Consider the following 17,300-nt stretch of genomic DNA (forward strand, 5'->3'; position numbering starts at 1 on the left):
AAGATGTCTTGCGTCAGAATGCCACCGTGCGCTGCTCTCTCTCTCTCTCTCTCCAGATCGACGTTACAATTACTTTTGCTTGGTGTAGTGGGCAGTTAGCACTAGTAATGTGATGACTTCTTCCTTACGTTTACTCATCTTGATTCTCTATCTCAACCGTTTCTTTTGTAATAAATAAAGTCTTGGAACTTTTAGATCAGACCTCGTACATAATTTAAAGTATTTTATTCTTAATTTATGTGATACTTTTCTTTCTAATAGTAATCATCCTTGTGTGTTTAAATCTTGTTTAATCATTCCCGGATATGAAAAAGCTGTAAAGAGCAGCTACAAAATTGACATAACCATAGCCAATTTAATAGTTAAATTATTTGATACTGTCGTGTTTAGAAAATTGTCTAATGATTTTGAAGGTATTATTATGCCACAGAAACACGATTTTCGTCCTGGAGGCTCGGTTATAACTAATTTGTTTTCATTTTGGCAGGCTGTAATGATGTCGTTGGATTCAAGTAACGGTGTCGACGTCATTTATACTGATCTGTCTCGTGCATTTGACTCGGTAAATCATACTTTATTATTAAAAACTTTATGCCTATGATATAAGAGAATCTCTCTTGGAATGGTTGAAAATTATTTAAATAATTGAGAATATTGAGTTTTAGTTGATGGATTTCCTATTCTCCTGTTTTATTTAAACGTTGGCATTCCTCAAGGATCTGCTTTACGTCCTCTTTTGTTTAATATATATTTGAATGACCTGTCTTATACCCTTTGTATTGCAGATTCTTATTTGTTAGCTCACGCTGATAATCCTAAGATTTTTCGAGTTGCAATTTAGTTTGATACATTACCATTCTTGTCAGGGTATGTTAGCTCTTTATTTATGGATGGGCGTTGTAGAATAATTTATCATCAACATTAAGAAGTGTTATGTTGTTATGGCAATTGTTGAAGTTTTATACCATTTGTTGATCCTCAGCGTACTAATGTACTGTTTATAAATTTTAATAGATTCAATGTAACTAACTTGCGTCTTCTATTAATAGAAATTATTGCCTCATTGCCCTGATTTTATGAAATTTATTAATTTTATTTACCAGAAATAATGAATTTAATTTATTTCATTTATTGAGCTGATTATGGTTGTTTTAACCTTTTGTTTAAAGTTTTGAACCTATTTAATTATATAAATTTGGATTCGTTTTTTTAATTTAATCTTTTATAAACTGTTTTAATGACGTATGGTGTCTTTTATTTCATTTTAATGTGAAAATTACTTCTGTTTTCTAGAATAATTTTTGTTTTTAAATTTTTACTAGAAAGCTTTTTTTTTTTTTTTTTTTTTTTTGCTCTTTTATGCACTGACCCTACCTTACCTTTTTTACCCTACCTTAAACGGGTTAATGGAACACTGAAAAATTTATGTGATCGTGGTGATATACGCAAATGATCAAAAGTTTGTAATGGATATAAGCATAAATACATATTTATGTATAATAGATAATATAAGTATAAATATTTATTTATGCATAAGCATAAGCATAAATACTATTGGAGTGGGCAGTTGCAAAAGAAAACAGAACAATGCTGAGTCAGTTTGTTGGAAAGGCTTTAAGATGCCCAACCACATCTATGAGCAGTCTGTACCCAGTTGAATGAGTTTGAATGAAGTCATAGAGCTGTTCAGCGAGGTTGGGTTGTCTACTGGCAACTGCTGTTCATGTTGGCGAGTTCCTAGGCAGTCGGTCGATTGTAGCACCAGTGGGTAACAGAATACACCACAGCCGTTGGTCAAGTTCTGGATCACGCAGACAAACATCAGAGCATGAGCACCGGATAATTATCTGGCAGGCTGTGGCTGAAAGATCTGACTCTCCCTGAGTAGTTGAAATTATGTTAATTCAATCCTGTATTAAGTCTTAATTAATAGAAGACTGGCAGAGACATTGAGCATTGCATCAGTTCCGTCTCACCACATTTCATCTTGTACAGAGACGTATGTGTTGCACAGATAATGCCAGATAGAATGAAGCATGGTGAAGCATTAGTAGTCTTTAGTAGTGATGAGACATACGAAGGTACAAAATATGATAGAAGAATCGTTACGTGGTCTGATCAGAGAGATGTCTTGCGTGCATTAAACAGAGTCATACAGATCTATCAGGAACCATGACGTCGGTTGTCATTCCTTATGACACTTGTTCATCACTGGTTTTTGTTCAATCTTCCAGATTTGGCTTTAATTGCAACCGTACTTAGACCTGTCCTTTTGTCATTTCTCCAACAGCTGCATTACCATTTATTCCAATAGGACAATATTCCATACACCTGATATTGTCAGATAATTCTTCGAAGCATCAACTTGTTTCCCTGACCTGCAAGGTCCATTTCTCCTGCATTCACCTTAGAAACAACAGCGGTTTTAAAGGAGCACTTAACCTAGACATGGAAGGATATTCCTCAAGAAGTTGAGGCAGCTTTTTCACTCTTATACCGTGGAGCATAAATAGCTATAATCGCTTCTAAAAAAATCGTACATCGAAGTGATATATGCTTGTTTTCCCGCATCAAATAGTATCTTTTGATACTTTGTTTTGGTTATTTGTTCTCTTTACCTTTATCTCTTTATATACATCAAAGCTCAAATAAATCAGTTTACACTTTTACAGTGAGGCATATTTGTTGATATTTTAGGCATTTGTCCTGTTCTCTGAGTATTCTGTTATTGTGAAATAAGTTTCAAGTTCTGAAACCTTCCTTACTACCATCGCCTTAGACCAAATAACTCAGAACTTGTGGAAAATCCCAGAGAGTATTCCTTCAGTTATCAGTGGGATTCGAACCCTAAAGTTTCCACTCAAGTGTGTTTCGACGTTTTAAAATATCCAGCTTTAAATAAGCTTTATGCGATTTATCTTTCAAAGTTAAGTCATTTTAAAATTTCCGTTTAGCATTATTGATAAAAGGATATTTATTTTTTAACAATTGAGTATTATTAATCAGTGTGAAACGAGTGAATATTTTCGTTTTTATTGACAGCGGCCTCTGCCAATCCTGATGAATTTTCCGAAGTATATTGTAATATATTTTGTAATATCCCGACTTTCTTCAGGATATTAACAAAAATTGCATTTTAATTGAAACAATTTTTTTTTTGTTTCAAATTAAAAAAAAAAAAAAAAAAAATATATATATATATATATATATATATATATATTTATATATATTTGGTGAATTTCGTGGCTAATATTACTTTTAATTCGAGACGTGCGATTCATCTTTGAAGATCTCCAACCGATTATGAGTATGTTCCAAGTTGATAACTTTTTCACAATATAAGGGCATCGTAAGTAACTTTCCTTTGAATTTTGGATTCCCCTTGTTAAAAATGTTTATTTCGAATGTTTTTTATATCACGAAATGTGGTATATTAAATGATTGAAATAAGCTTGATTTATCCTTCAAGTTTGTTTATGTTAATCATTTATGTTAAATTTTCTTTAACGAGCAATACAAGGAACCTCATAAAGTTTCTAACATATGACGAACGAAAGTGGATTAATTAATTCAAACTATTTTTGTCGCAACATTCAATCTCTGTTTTCTTCTTTCGTCCCAAATTTTTAATTGCGGATTAGTTAGTGGCATCTTTCTTCTGAACGTTGGAAAATCCAACCCCTATCCCCGCATACCTTTGAAACTTGAATGTGTTCGCTGCTTCAAATGAATTCTTTCTCCAAAATTGTATTTACACAATAATTTTGGAGAAAGATGTATTTAAACAAAACGGGTTTAACGTTGACTTCTGCAGTAATAATTTGGCGACTCGTCTTGGGAGATCTCGATTTGAATCTTGTCAATGAAGGGAGAAAAGTATTTGGGAAGTTTTTCAGTTCTATCGTAGTAAAGGCAATAAGATCGTGCCAACGCACAGGGTGCAGGTGCGCAAACGGAATTTGCTTCGAGATTATGATGGTGATGTTCGACCTTCGCATAAGCCATGAAATCTGTTCTGTGTGAGGAAGGTTTTCGGTGAGTATTTCTCTTCGCACCAAGTGATTAAGACTTAAGTTATTATTAAAGCAATTTGTCGCAGCACTAATATAAAAGATATTTCACACATGCTCTCTCTTTGACAATTTGGAGAGATCATGAGTCGAATCCCCGTTGCAGCTGCAGAAATTTTTAAAAGTCCCTTCAGTCGGAACTGTAGTTATCTGATCTTTGGAGGGGGATTCAATTCGCACAGCATAAAAATTGGTCAGTGAAGACACTTATAGAATAATACGTTGTCACATATAATGGACTTGAAACTTTTTCATGTATGTATGAAGCTTTTTCCAATATGTATGATGAATAAGTTAGGACTTACCGGGAGCTTTTCCTTAAGGTAATATGACCTTCAGTTGTTGTGTTTCTCACTAACAGTGTTTTCGTGTACATCCATTCTCCATCGGTGGAAGCTATCATTGACCTTTCCTCGGTTAGTGCTGAGGAAGGTAAATGTGACAGTGTCGGTTGATGGAAAACTACTCCATCGACTTTCGGAAATACTTTCGGTTTGGAATGCTATGTAAGAGCAGGTATCATTTCTGTTTTATCGCAAACATCCGTCCCTCGTTTGTTTGGATAAACGTTTTTCTTTTTTCTTTCAAGAGAATCACTGATGTTAGGCTTGAAAACTGATATTCCGTTGTAGTCTGTAAATATTGCTCACAGTCAGCTCCCATACCAGCCGCTCGGCTACAGCTATCCAGACCTTTATTAAACAGATGGCGAAGTAACTATATTGTTAGGGGCAGCATATTGACTTCTCCATGAATTTTTGTAGAAGTAACTGAAATTTTGATAAAGAATAGAGCTTGGCATGAATGGCACGGATCTGGCTTACGGGAGCAGTTGCTAAGAAAGACCGTATGAAGTAGGTTCCCTGCCCACCCCATTCATAAAGTGAACATAATTATTAGCCGTTTTGATCTGAAATCACAACATTTTGAATTTTTAAAAATTTTTTTTCAACTGCTTAGAAGCCCCTTTTTTAGCTACTTAGAAAAGAGAACGTTTTATTCATTGTTTTTATTCCCAGATGAATTTGCAGGACCTTTTGCTGTTAAACCCATAATAAAGGCATTTGAGACCACCATTGACACACTAAGCTCTTTTAGTTTTCCGGATTACTTTCGAAATTCTACCAATATTTATTTAGAAACAGTTTTTATTCATTTCGCCTTACTTTTTTTTTTGTATTGTATTTCATCACTTGCTAAACCTTATTTCTTAGAGTGCAAACGTCCCTAACTGTTGGTATCACCACCTTTCTATTATAGACATAAAACCTTCCCTAAGTATCAAGGCCAAAAGTGGAGTAGCAATTTTAACTGATTCTTCCTATAAAAGAATAATTGAAACAGGTCGCAAAATCCAATAACAGTGGCTCCAAGCAATGACCTTTGAAACTTCCCAGGAAATTAAATTGGATTTCGGACAAAAAGATGGATCGTCAGGGCTGAAAAAGATGGTCGTAAAGAAATATTGCCTCGTTTGTGGGACAAGCTGTTATTAATTAGTTAACTGGTTATGCGGCAGAATACAGTGGCGATTGAATCTACGAAAACTGTTGATTGACAGTAGAGTACTTTCTGTATGCTCTGAATGGCACGCGATCAAATACGCATAATTTGCTATGCGTTTATACAAAATTTTAAGAATTTTGTATAATATTTCAAGCGTACACCTTCACAATTCTGTCCCTGTGGTCGCGTTTTTCCATCATTATTTAAGTCTTAACTTTCTTCATTTCATTAAACCCTTTCGGTTTCAATTCTAAGGCCATTTTCCGACATCACCCTATTAATTATGCAAATATTTTTTTCAACGTCGTTTCAGAAGTAAGCAGCATGCGTCAATTTTTATGTAAATATGTCATATCCATAAAAAAAGGTAAACTGCAGCCATTATCAACCCACTGCAGGATGGAAGCCTCCTCAGCAATTCATGCTGAGGAAAGTGGACCATAATCTGCCACGCTGGTCCAGTGCTGGTTGGCAGATCGACCGTATTTAGCAGTCAGGGGTTTGAACCCCGGTCTACTCAAAGAGCGTGTGCTACTGCACTCCCGCTCATGACCACTCGGCTACGGAAGCCGCTCATAGGATTGTTTTATTTCAAAGGCTTCAAATTTTAGTGAAAATCCCCCACCCCTCAAATCCATTTCTTCTTTTTATATTATACAGTACTTGTACTCCTCTGCAGACTGATCAGTACGGGTGAAATGTAGATCAGAGTGTATCCCACGATTAAGGGTGTGTTGTCGAATTTGCTCTGGTATCTAACTTCGTGTATTTTGTCAGTTAAACTTGAATTATACTGAAATTTAGCTACAAGTTTGGCCATCGTGCCTGCTTCACTGTTATTTATTCTATAGTGAGGGAATACATAGAATTTTATCATACTTTTGGGATTTATTTTATCTGTGATGGATCTTGCGATTCATACGATTTCTGATAGCAATATTTCATCTTGACCATCACTGAAGTTTTATTATGTAAGGAAACTATCTTGGAACGGGGAGGGATTCCAGTAGCTATTTGCAGTTTTTCCTGAATTTTAAGCAGATCAGTTAAAAGCGAATATCATTCTTCATAAGGCCTTTCATATATTCGTGTTCTTAGGAGAATATATCTGCTGTTTACTCTATTTCGGATAGTTTTCGCTCCAGTCATTTGCATCTAGGAAAAGTAGCGATGAAGCTGGGTTCTTTGCAATTCATCATACCTCATAGCTGATGTATCACGTGTACTTTGGTATTCAAATGAAAAACGAGCCTGCCCGACACTACCTCTATCCCCGCTCCATGATTGAATCTTTAGATCTCGCTGCATCATTACAGCTTTGTTCAGGCTACGTTTACTGCGAGTTCTCCTGACCCTGCCTTTGAACATTAGTGTCAGCTGTCGCCACAATCTAGCGACGCGAGAGTTAGAGGGACCTTCACCATTTGTTTTCTTGAGAAAATGCCTGTGCTTATAGCGGAAACTTATGTAACTTTCCCTAACTTATGAATATATCCAAAGGGGCCTAAAGAATTTAACTGTTATTGCCAATATTTTCGGCAGGCGAGCTTGGGATATAAACATTTGCAGAAAGAAATATAAACATTCTTTTCTGAATGGTTGAAGAATTATCTCCATTTGGAAAGCTGAAATATGGCAAACAGTATAGTAAATCAACACGCTTTCGGGATGCCTTCTCTGGGAAAAATGAATGCGATCGCCCTATTCCCAGTTATTGAAGTTTACGTGTAGGCACCATGGAATCTCTCATTTTGAGAAATTTTGTTTGTTTTTTTGTTTGTTATTTGGTTTTTAGAAGCATTAGCAACTAAGGCCATATTGCTCCGGGTGGTCATTCCCTGACCATTCCTTTACTCTAAACCCCTGGCTTGTAGTCGTGAAGGGTATTGTGTACGGCATGTGCGTTTTGTATGCAATAAAGAGTTCTTCTTCTTCTTCTTTCCGCATCCTCCGTATTTGGTGGTGACGGGCTGGAACTCCGGTCTAATCAAGAAGTGTGTGTGCTGCGCGCTGCTGCTTCTTCCCACCTGGCTGCGGAGGCGCTTGAGAAATTTTGTTTCACTGGATTTAACGTCGTGAGATTATCTGTTGGAATAACGAGTTCTGTTGTGGACTGCATTTGGCACAGTTGATATACAAATAACTTGAAGATATCGATAATGACATACCTACTTAACTTCATTTATCAGCGAGTATATCAAACCTCGAAGATGATCTTAAAATTGGAAAATAATCAAGTGGACTGGCTTTTTTGTCATTTCGAGAAAGTTTGCACATCAGTTGACATTACTATTTAAACTAGATCGTAACAGCACAGATAAAAATTGCAAAATGCAGTCTCGAAGGGTGGTGGAACTAAGGATTTTATGATCTTTTAAGAGAAGGGGCTGGTAATATGGATTCAGATTTTAGTTCGTTCAAAGCAATAGCCGAAAGGATTGAGAAAATTAATCTGTAGAAATTAGTATTTTGTTATATTATTTTAAATTACGCAAAACAAGTCATTGATGGGCAAAACGAGCCTTTTTGCTGATTCGGTCCAGTTCATTGCAAAAGAAAAGTGGCTTCAGACTGGAATTCAAATAAGCTGTCCTTCAGCTAGTAGCAGTGGAGAATGAGAAATTGTACTGAATCGCTGCTTTGAGTCATCAATAACCGATGACTCAAAGACCTGAATCATCGATTCAGTCAAATTCAATCAAAAACTGTCCAACTGTTCAGTTGTTTCTGAAACACTCGAATAAAATTATTTTTAATATGTTTCATTCTGCATGCCAATTAAAATCGAAAAAATAATCGTTTGTTTAGGACAGCAATTGACTGATCATTTCGTACGAAATTTCAGTCGGTTGCTCCCATCACTACCATTAGTCTCTGTGTACTTCTCTTAGTGCCCTTGTGGGTAGGACAGTTGGTAGGATCGCCGTCCTCTCCACACCGGGTGAAAAAGATCCGAGTTCGACTCCTGTCGATGACGTGAGGAATTTTTATGGGCCTTTTTCACAACGTGGCTGAGTTACTCGGTCTCAAGCGAGATTAGCATGGTTTTCTCTCTCAGAAACACGGTTTTTCCGTCCAGCAAACAGAAAATCGACCTCAGAACACGCAATTTACAGACAGTATATACGGAGCAATATGGCCTTAGTCTCTGATGCTCCTAAAACCCCATTACAACAACAACTTCTCTTAGTTATGGACCATTATCGAAAGGGGCTAGTCATGTAATTGGCTATTCTTGTTTGAATTTGGTAGAACTGTTAGATAACAGAGCTTGAAGACTCCGAATAATTGTTATTTAGGTAAAAGTGTGATGAGCGAGACTTCTAGTAATATGTTTTTATGCAGCGGAAACGACTTCCTGCCCTTTATCTTCTTCGTACTGCGATTGAATTTTTACGCGTTTCTCATGAGGTTCATGTATTGTAAATTCGAAGCGGTGCGTGCATTAAGCGCCAAAGCAACTATAGCCATGCGGCGATAGTATACTGCTTCTGTAAATGTCTTGTTTTCTGTGTTTGAGTTGCCTGTTTGCTAGATGAAAAACCGGAAGAAAAAACCATGTAACCATCTCTCGAAACCGAAAGTAATTCAGCCACGTTATGAAAAAGGTCCATAAAACCATCTCGTCTATATTCGACGTAGAAAACCCATTGAATGAAAATTCATTGCCACATAAATCGTCCACAGTTTTCACATGTTCTCGATGTGCCATATTTCGATAACAACTAATATCACATCATATAAAATTATGGAAGTTTTCTTTACTATTATATCAAACACCGAGTTAACAGATAATGACACGCATCTCCTGACTTCGACAGAATGAAAAGGCAAGTTTTGACTTATGAGCTAAATAATAGCTTGCATTCTTGTGCTGCGTACTCATTAATAATTAAAATAATTATTGAGCATCGTCTACCATCGATAGAGTAAGGGGTAAAAAAAAAAAAGAAAACAAAAATTTGCGGCAGTGCAGTATACACCCGATTGCTTCGGGTGTATCCTGCTTCGAATTGGCCTTGGTTCAATCCACTGACCACTAAAGGCAGATTCTTGTGAATATCATTAAATTGTAAACTCCTCGACCCAATGTGGTCGTGCCTGAGTATAAAACGGAACTCTTCGTTTTAAATTTAAATTTAAGTTAGTTTAAAATTATTTAATTACAATTAATAATTTTAGTAAACTAATTATAATTTAACCACATAATTAAATTATATTTAATAACTTATTCCAATGTTATTCCAATTTTATGCAAATTGGAATAAAATTAATAGAAAGAATAATAAAAATTGAATTAAAAGTAAAAATGGACACCTTTGTGCTGCAGCGGATAACCTGGTTGCCTGAACGTAGCGCAAATCAAATTACAACTTACCTTATATGTGATCTGTAAGAGTTAAATGTCATTTAACTTACATTATATGCAAGTTAAATGACATTTCACTAGTTGTCACTACTAAATATGCGTACGATCTTGTAAAAGTATTTACAAACATATATAAAACGAACCATTTAAGAACTTGGATAAGGTGCTACTGCCTGTGCTCGCTAAGCGATTTTCCTTCGGCTTACATTACATTTTCACCTCCTTATAATAAAATATAGATTGGCCATCCGAAATGTTCTTATACGACCAATACAATTACAACTGTTCGTAGTTCTTCTTGTCAGATCGTGTGAATCCTTTACTTCAACATATCAGCAGCCCTTAATATGGCCAGTGCAATCTCTTTGTTTCAGTTATTCCATTTCTAGCATAGATGAGAGTCTACTCGAATTCTTTTACAATAACCAAGGCTCACATAACATATGACATTTCACGAACGTTGTTATCAGATCTGCACTTTCTAGCTTGTCTCGAGCGTTTCCTGTCACAGTCCCATGATATAATCAGTTATGTTGAGGACGTGAAATTAGCCACACCATCCACTCCTTACGATGATCCAGCACGGGTGCAAGAATGCTGTAATGCTGTAAAAAGGATGTTTAGCTCATATTTAGCATCCTTTACTCGTTCTCTTATTGTCGCAGTGATTTCGCACCGCGTAGGAAATGTTTGATTTCAAATCTGGTTGAGATGAGAGGGATATTATTATAGGCTTTTCCCCCACCACCCTAGACAGAATTATTGAGTTTCGGTTGAAGGTTACATGTATTATCTCTTGAATAATTTCTAACAGTTTACAAAAAGTTATAATATTATCTGCGAAAAAAGTTCTTGCAGGATCTATTCCACTAGATCTTCACGTAGAGGGATGTGTTACTGACTGAAAAAAGCAATTCCAACCGACTTATTTGATATTAGAATCAACTTGAATAACCATAACATCAAGAGTGAGAAGAAAAACATCTGGAACGAACTTGTTAACGTATGGCAGACAAGATGGGATACGTCGCTGATTGAGCAGGTGACGAAAAAGTTTTTCTCAGAGGTTACTTACCTAATGGATAAAGGAAGAAGAAAATGGTTCTCTATATCCATGCAGACATCATATCTCATCACTGGACACGGACCGCTAACAAACATATAAATGGAACACATTCGGACTTCATCATACTAACCTCTGCTCTTGCGGACAACGCGAAGACTGGCAGCATGTTTTATTTGATTGTGATATTTATGAGGACTTAAGAATTCCTTTAAAAAAATTGTGTTAGAGATTTTCGCCTTGGAGCGGGTCTACTGGTTTTTCTTTCCTTCTTTGAGAGTATATCCATACTTACTGTTGTTGAACATGGTGGATAGTGGGTTTTGTTTTCATCATGTAGAAAACAAAAAAATTTACTCCACCCTCCAGAACTTTGCTTCTCTTGTTTTTGAAAGACGCCGATCTATTGAACAAGCAGTTGGTGTTTGTTCAATAGATCGGCTGATTTTTTTCACCAGCTTCTGCACTGTTTGTATTATATGCACAGTGTAGTTTCAGTTCTAGTATTATGTTTTATGCTGAGTGTAAATATGTCTGTTTATTGATGTAACTATATCAGTTTAGTTTTAGTTTTAATGATATTAGTTTACCTTAATTTTTATTGAATGACTCGGTTTGTTACCACATTTCTTTGCTCCGTTTGTGTCACATAGACTTAAGAGATATGTTAGTGTGTGTTCTGTTTTGTGTCAGGCCACTTTTCCACCAGGGAGCAGCCAACAGCTGGGCAGCTGCTGTCTGGTGTCCAACCCTGGCACTAGAATCCAGGCCTGGGTCTATTATCACCTGTGATGTGTGAAAAGCACTAAATCCCTCGCCCACTGGAGGTAGATGCGGAGATGGGGGGAACTCCCGGTGCCGCCAGACAACTAACACAAAACTAACGCCCACTGGAGGTAGTGCAATACCAGTGGATGCTCCCAATCCCGCTCCCAGGTAGCCCACACCTGGGAGCCAGAAAAAAAATTTAAATAAATAAACAAAAATAAAATAAAAATAGTTATAAAAAATGAATAATAAAATCCTTACTGAAAAAGAGAAGTTGAGGAGATCACTTATTACATTCTCTGAGAGCCAGGGATCTTAGTTGAAGACGCTTCTTGAAAACATTTGTAGCAAAATCTTGAAGGGCTTTAAAGTTACTGACATACTCAACAAGGATACTGACGATTTCTTCTGTTAACTCTGGAACAAGACCAACTAAAGTCTGTCTAAATTGTTCATATTCCGGGCAAAATAAGAGAACATGTATCCAAGTTATGTACAGTGTTAATCAGGTTCGAGTCCACGTTCAAAGAGTTCAAAGGAGCCGTGCCCCGTGAGCAGACAGAAAATGTACATATTTGGCGTAAACGATGAGTTAATAGCTGGGGATGAGACCAAATTGGCTTTCATCCCATCTGCTTTGCCAAATTCCAGTTAATTCACTCCAAATTCTTCCGTACGCTGTGATTGAAAGTCCCTTTTTGAGATTGTACAACACTCCTCGATAAATGATATAGAGGTCAAGTGGCATTACTTCACCCAAAAACATGCAAGGCATTATTAGAAGTAGTCCTTGGAATGCTTTGAATGGTTAGTAGATTTTGCAAGGATATTAGCTTGTTTTTATCTTGGCTTTGGTAACATTTTGATGCCAAACCCTGGCAGCATAAGAAACTACAGGAAAAAAGGTCGTCTTATAATACAATGATAATGTCTTCCTAGTAAGACCCCATTCTTTTCTAGAGATCCTAAACACGAGGCAGTAAAATTTTTCGAATTTTGTTCTTCAATTTTGAAACATGCGATTGGAAAACTTAATCTATCATCTAATATAACTCCTAAATATCTAGTCTCAGAGACATATGGTATCTGTATGTTATTAAGAAGGATCTTAGGAGGTCTGTTATAGTTGAAGTGATTGCCAAAAGACATAAAGGTCATCTTACTTGGTGAAATTTTTAATTTGTTTGTATTCGTCCATGTTACCAAATGGTCAATAATTGGTTCCATACGCTACTCAAGCACCTCCTGGATCTCCCCTCGATGGCCACCACTAGGTCATCGGCATATGCAGTTTTAAGTACACCTTGATGATCTCTCAAAAGCTATTTGTCTAGAACTGCATTCCAGAGTAGAGGCCCCAGTACCAATCCTTGAAGGCATCCCTGGATAAAGGGGAACTATATGTCAAGTGCTTTGCCATTACCTTTACCATATGATCACTGAAATAAGATCTTAAGACCTTGTAGGTATAATCATCACAATTAGCAGCTCTTAAGGACTTGAGGGCGCTCTCCCACCAAAGGGAGTCGAAAGCACCCTCGAAGTCCACAAACACAGCCAAGACATACTTTGAAATACAATTCCGAGCAAACGTAGTTAGTGCAGATATGGCATTCTCCGTAGTTTCACTTTTTTGAAGCCAAATTGTAGGTTAGAACAAAGTTGTTTCTCTAGTAATATCTTATGGAGTCTTGGGGCTAGAAGTCTTTCAAAGAGTTTTCCGAGATTCGCAAGCAATCAAATTGGTCTGTAAGCAGGGGGATCGGATGTTGGTTTCCCTGGCTTGTGAAGAAGACATTTGTTCATAATATTTAACAGAATTTGCAGAAACAGGTCAAAACATTTAACAATAACACCATTCTCAATAAGGTCATCCCAGGACATTTTTTACTGTTTAGTTTACTAAAAGCAGCACCAAGATCCAATAGGGTAAAGGGGACAATGTCCTTAGGGCCACTATACATTTCATTATTGTGTCTTATGACACAGTAATGAAATGTCTCAGACAGTTTTTAAATTCTGTACAGTGGGATCAACTGACGATGTTATCAACAGTAAATTCTAAGTTGGAAGCATTCAAGGAATTAATCGTGGATGTTGCTAAAAGTTTAATACCTATTAAGAAATATTGTTCAAGGTTTAGGCCTAAATGGTTATCGAATGCACTAATGAGACTCGTAACAGAGAAGAAAAATGCATGGGATGCATATAAATTATCAAGCGACTCAGAAGCCTATGGCAGATATAAGCTAGTCTGTAATCGGGTCACAAAGGAGGTTAAGCAGGCAAAGGCAGATTATGAGAAATCTTTGGCAAAAGATGCTAAGAAAAACAGCAAGGATTTCTTTACTTATATAAACTCCAAAAGGAAGGGGATGAATCTGATCGGTGCACTTGACGTCGATGGTTCGAATGTTGATGATCCTGCTCAGATAGTAAACAAACTGAATGAGTATTTTGCATCTACATTCACACGTGAGGAATTTTTAAGGTTTGAAAATGGCAGAAGGTTATCAAATTGTAGCAGGGTACTTATGATTTTATAATAACTGAGAGCAAAGTGGAGGAGAAATTGTTGAAGTTAAACATAATAAAAGCACTTCAGGTGCATGGAATCTGTCCAGTTATATTAAAAGAGGCGGCAATGCAACTAAGCAAACCCTTAGCCATAATTATGAGAGCATCCTTGGACTCAGGGGAGGTTCCCACGGACTGGAGATGAGCAAATGTATCCCCAATTCACAAAGGGGGATCAAAGGGTGACACGAGTAATTACAGTCCAGTTAGTTTAACTTTTGTTCTGGGTAAAATAATGGAGTCACTGGTTAAAGATGCATTGCAGGATCATCTAGACAAGACTGCAGCAATAATTCAGACACAGCATGGGTTTGTTAAGGGAAAGTCTTGTCTGACAAATTTGATTGGTTATTATGATTTGGTTACAAAGGAACTGGATGCAAAAAATAATTTTGATATCATATATTTGGATTTCAGGAAAGCTTTTGACACTATTGCACATGTAAGACTATTGTACAAATTAGATCAGAATGGTATTAAGGATAAGTTGCTACAATGGATAAAAGAATGGTTAAGTGGGAGAAGACAGAGGGTGGTAATCAATGGGTGCTGCTCTTCGTAGACTAATTTTATTAGTGGAGTCCCACAGGTTTCAGTGTTGGGTCCAGTGTTGTTTTGTATATTTATCAATGATATTGATGAAGGTATATCAGGCTTAGTGTCGAAGTTTGCAGATCATACAAAGGTTGGCAGGGTTGTTAATGACAGTAATGGCAGTGTGCTACTGCAACAGGATCTAGATAATTTGGGCAGATGGGCTAAGAAGTGGCAATTGAAGTTTAACCTTGACAAATGCAAAGTACTGCATATGGGTAGAAGTAACCCTAGAGAAACGTACCAACTCTGTGGTACTACACTTAAGGTGGTAGAAAATGAAAAAGACCTGGGAGTAATTGTGAAGTCAGATATGAAGTTTTCTGAGTAATGCAGACAGGCTGCCAGGGCAGGTCATGTGGTTTTGTCAATGATATATAGGAATTTTGCTAGCAGGGAAAAGGAGGTGATTGTCCCTCTGTATAAGGCAATGGTCAGGCCACGCCTTCAGTACTGCGTACAGGTCTGAAGGCCTCATTTTAGGAAGGATGTCGATTTGCTTGAGCGTGTACAGAGAAGAGCAACAAGATTGGTGAGAGGAATGAAGGGATCCTCTTACCAAGAGAGGATTAAGTTCTGTAAATTGCAGTGACTGGAGACTAGGCACCTGCTTGGTGATCTGATTGAGGTGTATAAGGCCGAGAATGGGTTGAGCACGCTGAATTCTGATGGGATCCTTCCACTTGTTCAGATCACGAACTTATGGGGGTTATAAATTCAAATTAAGAAAAGACAGATGTAGAATAGATGTTCGGAAATTTGCCTTTAGCCAGCGGGTGGTTATTTGCTGGAACAAACTTCCATCTGTCGTTGTGGAAGTTGATAGGTTGAATAAATCCAAGGAGAAACTGGACAGGCATTGGGAGGGAATGGTGTGATTTTTTTTTTTTTTTGGCTGATGCTGCATAAGCTCATACACTTGCTTTCTTGCATCACATGCCACTACTACTACTACTACTACTACTACTTATCTCCTGTTGTTCCGGTGTATCAAATTCGAGGGAGTCCAGAGGGAAAAGGTTGGAGACTATTGACCTGATTGTGGAAATCCAGTCACTTGTTTCCTGCCCGCGCTCCATAACAGTCTTATACACATCTCCTGTAATTATTTTATTTTTTGTAATGCGGTAAATTAAACCCCATGGTTCCGTGTTCCCTATTTCTTTAACTAAGTTTTGCCAACAACTGCTCTTGGAATTGGCAATCCCGCACAGACCAACAGAGGGGCAGCTGCTGCCCATCCCTAGCACTGGGCCTGGGTCAACTTTCATCCTCTGCCGATGTAATTACCACCGAAAATCTCGGACGCAGTGCAATAATGGTGGGTGCCTGCAGTCCCGCTCCCAGGCCGGGGAAATCTGGGAACTGGAGTCCCAGTAGTCTTCTCCGTTCTGTGACAGCATAAGTCTTAAAAAACTCTCCTCCCAGTGGTTCTCTTCTAGTTGTTGAAGACTTATAATTATTCTCTTTTTCCCGAGAATCCTAAATTAGATCTCGTGTATGAGTTGGAATTCCAATGACAGTCCATAGGTAAGCAAATGGAGTATTTTCACTTTCAAAAGTTCACGTGAAAAACACGTTTCATTAAGTTCATGTAGTTTTCATGTGTATGTATATATATATATGTTGTAGTTCATAACTATATGGTCACAAATCTAGATGTCACTTAAGACCACACAAGGTCACTAGGTATAACTGTATATGTTTAAGAATAAGTTATGCTTGTAAACTATGTGTCCATACAGTTTCTTCGTTTTTAGTTTCAAGTATCACACCCCAGAATCAATCACATTCTTTAGAGGATCCTGTTAACACCTGAGGGTCCCTGTATATCCTATTTAAAATAAAATAAATTGCTTATACTCGGGCAGGACCACCAGGTCAGTGGAGTTCACAATAAATCATGAATACAAATGTTAATCGTATTTAGTAGTCACGGACTTGAACCGCAGTCCACTCAAAGAGCGCGTGCATTCACGCTCCTGACCACTCGGCTTCATTTGAGTTCTATCCAGGCATCTGATCTGCGATTTCCAACCAGCTGAGAAACTAATTAAAATATTCATAGTATATGTTTCTTCAATAACTCATCTGTACATCCTACATCTAATTTACTTGAGGGTGAAGGGATCTTATTTCTAGTCTTCTTTTAAGAACAGTCACTGAAAAAGTCTGTAAAGTATTAACATTCCTACTGCTTTTGATCAAGGGACCTACGTTATTCTCTAAAAATACCTCTAAAAATGACCTCGTTTACTGGATCAGACGTTATTCCCATTAGTTCTGAAGCCAAACTTTTCCCAAGCCGACCTGTCATCCCCTTGAATACAGATCCAGGGGAATAGTTCCTGCT

At 37.2% G+C, this 17,300-nt stretch overlaps 1 protein-coding gene across 4 annotated transcripts in view; it reads left to right on the forward strand.

Annotated features, from left to right (window-relative positions):
• The first annotated feature begins 491 nt into the window (after positions 1–491).
• LOC150081815 (RNA-binding protein Musashi homolog Rbp6-like) overlaps positions 492–17,300 on the forward strand; it is a 1,034,865-nt gene continuing 1,018,056 nt past the window's right edge. For all 4 annotated transcript variants that reach the window (XM_090378903.1, XM_090378901.1, XM_090378906.1 and 1 more), the window contains exon 1: positions 492–562. In XM_090378903.1, coding sequence (XP_090235029.1) covers positions 494–562 — 69 coding nt within the window. In that variant the 5' untranslated portion in view covers positions 492–493. The remainder of the gene's footprint in view (positions 563–17,300) is intronic.

The sequence above is a fragment of the Mastigoproctus giganteus genome, chromosome 8 (assembly GCF_048544385.1).
Source record: "Mastigoproctus giganteus isolate SK-2022 chromosome 8, ASM4854438v1, whole genome shotgun sequence".
In the NCBI taxonomy this organism is placed as follows: Eukaryota; Metazoa; Arthropoda; class Arachnida; order Uropygi; family Thelyphonidae; genus Mastigoproctus; species Mastigoproctus giganteus.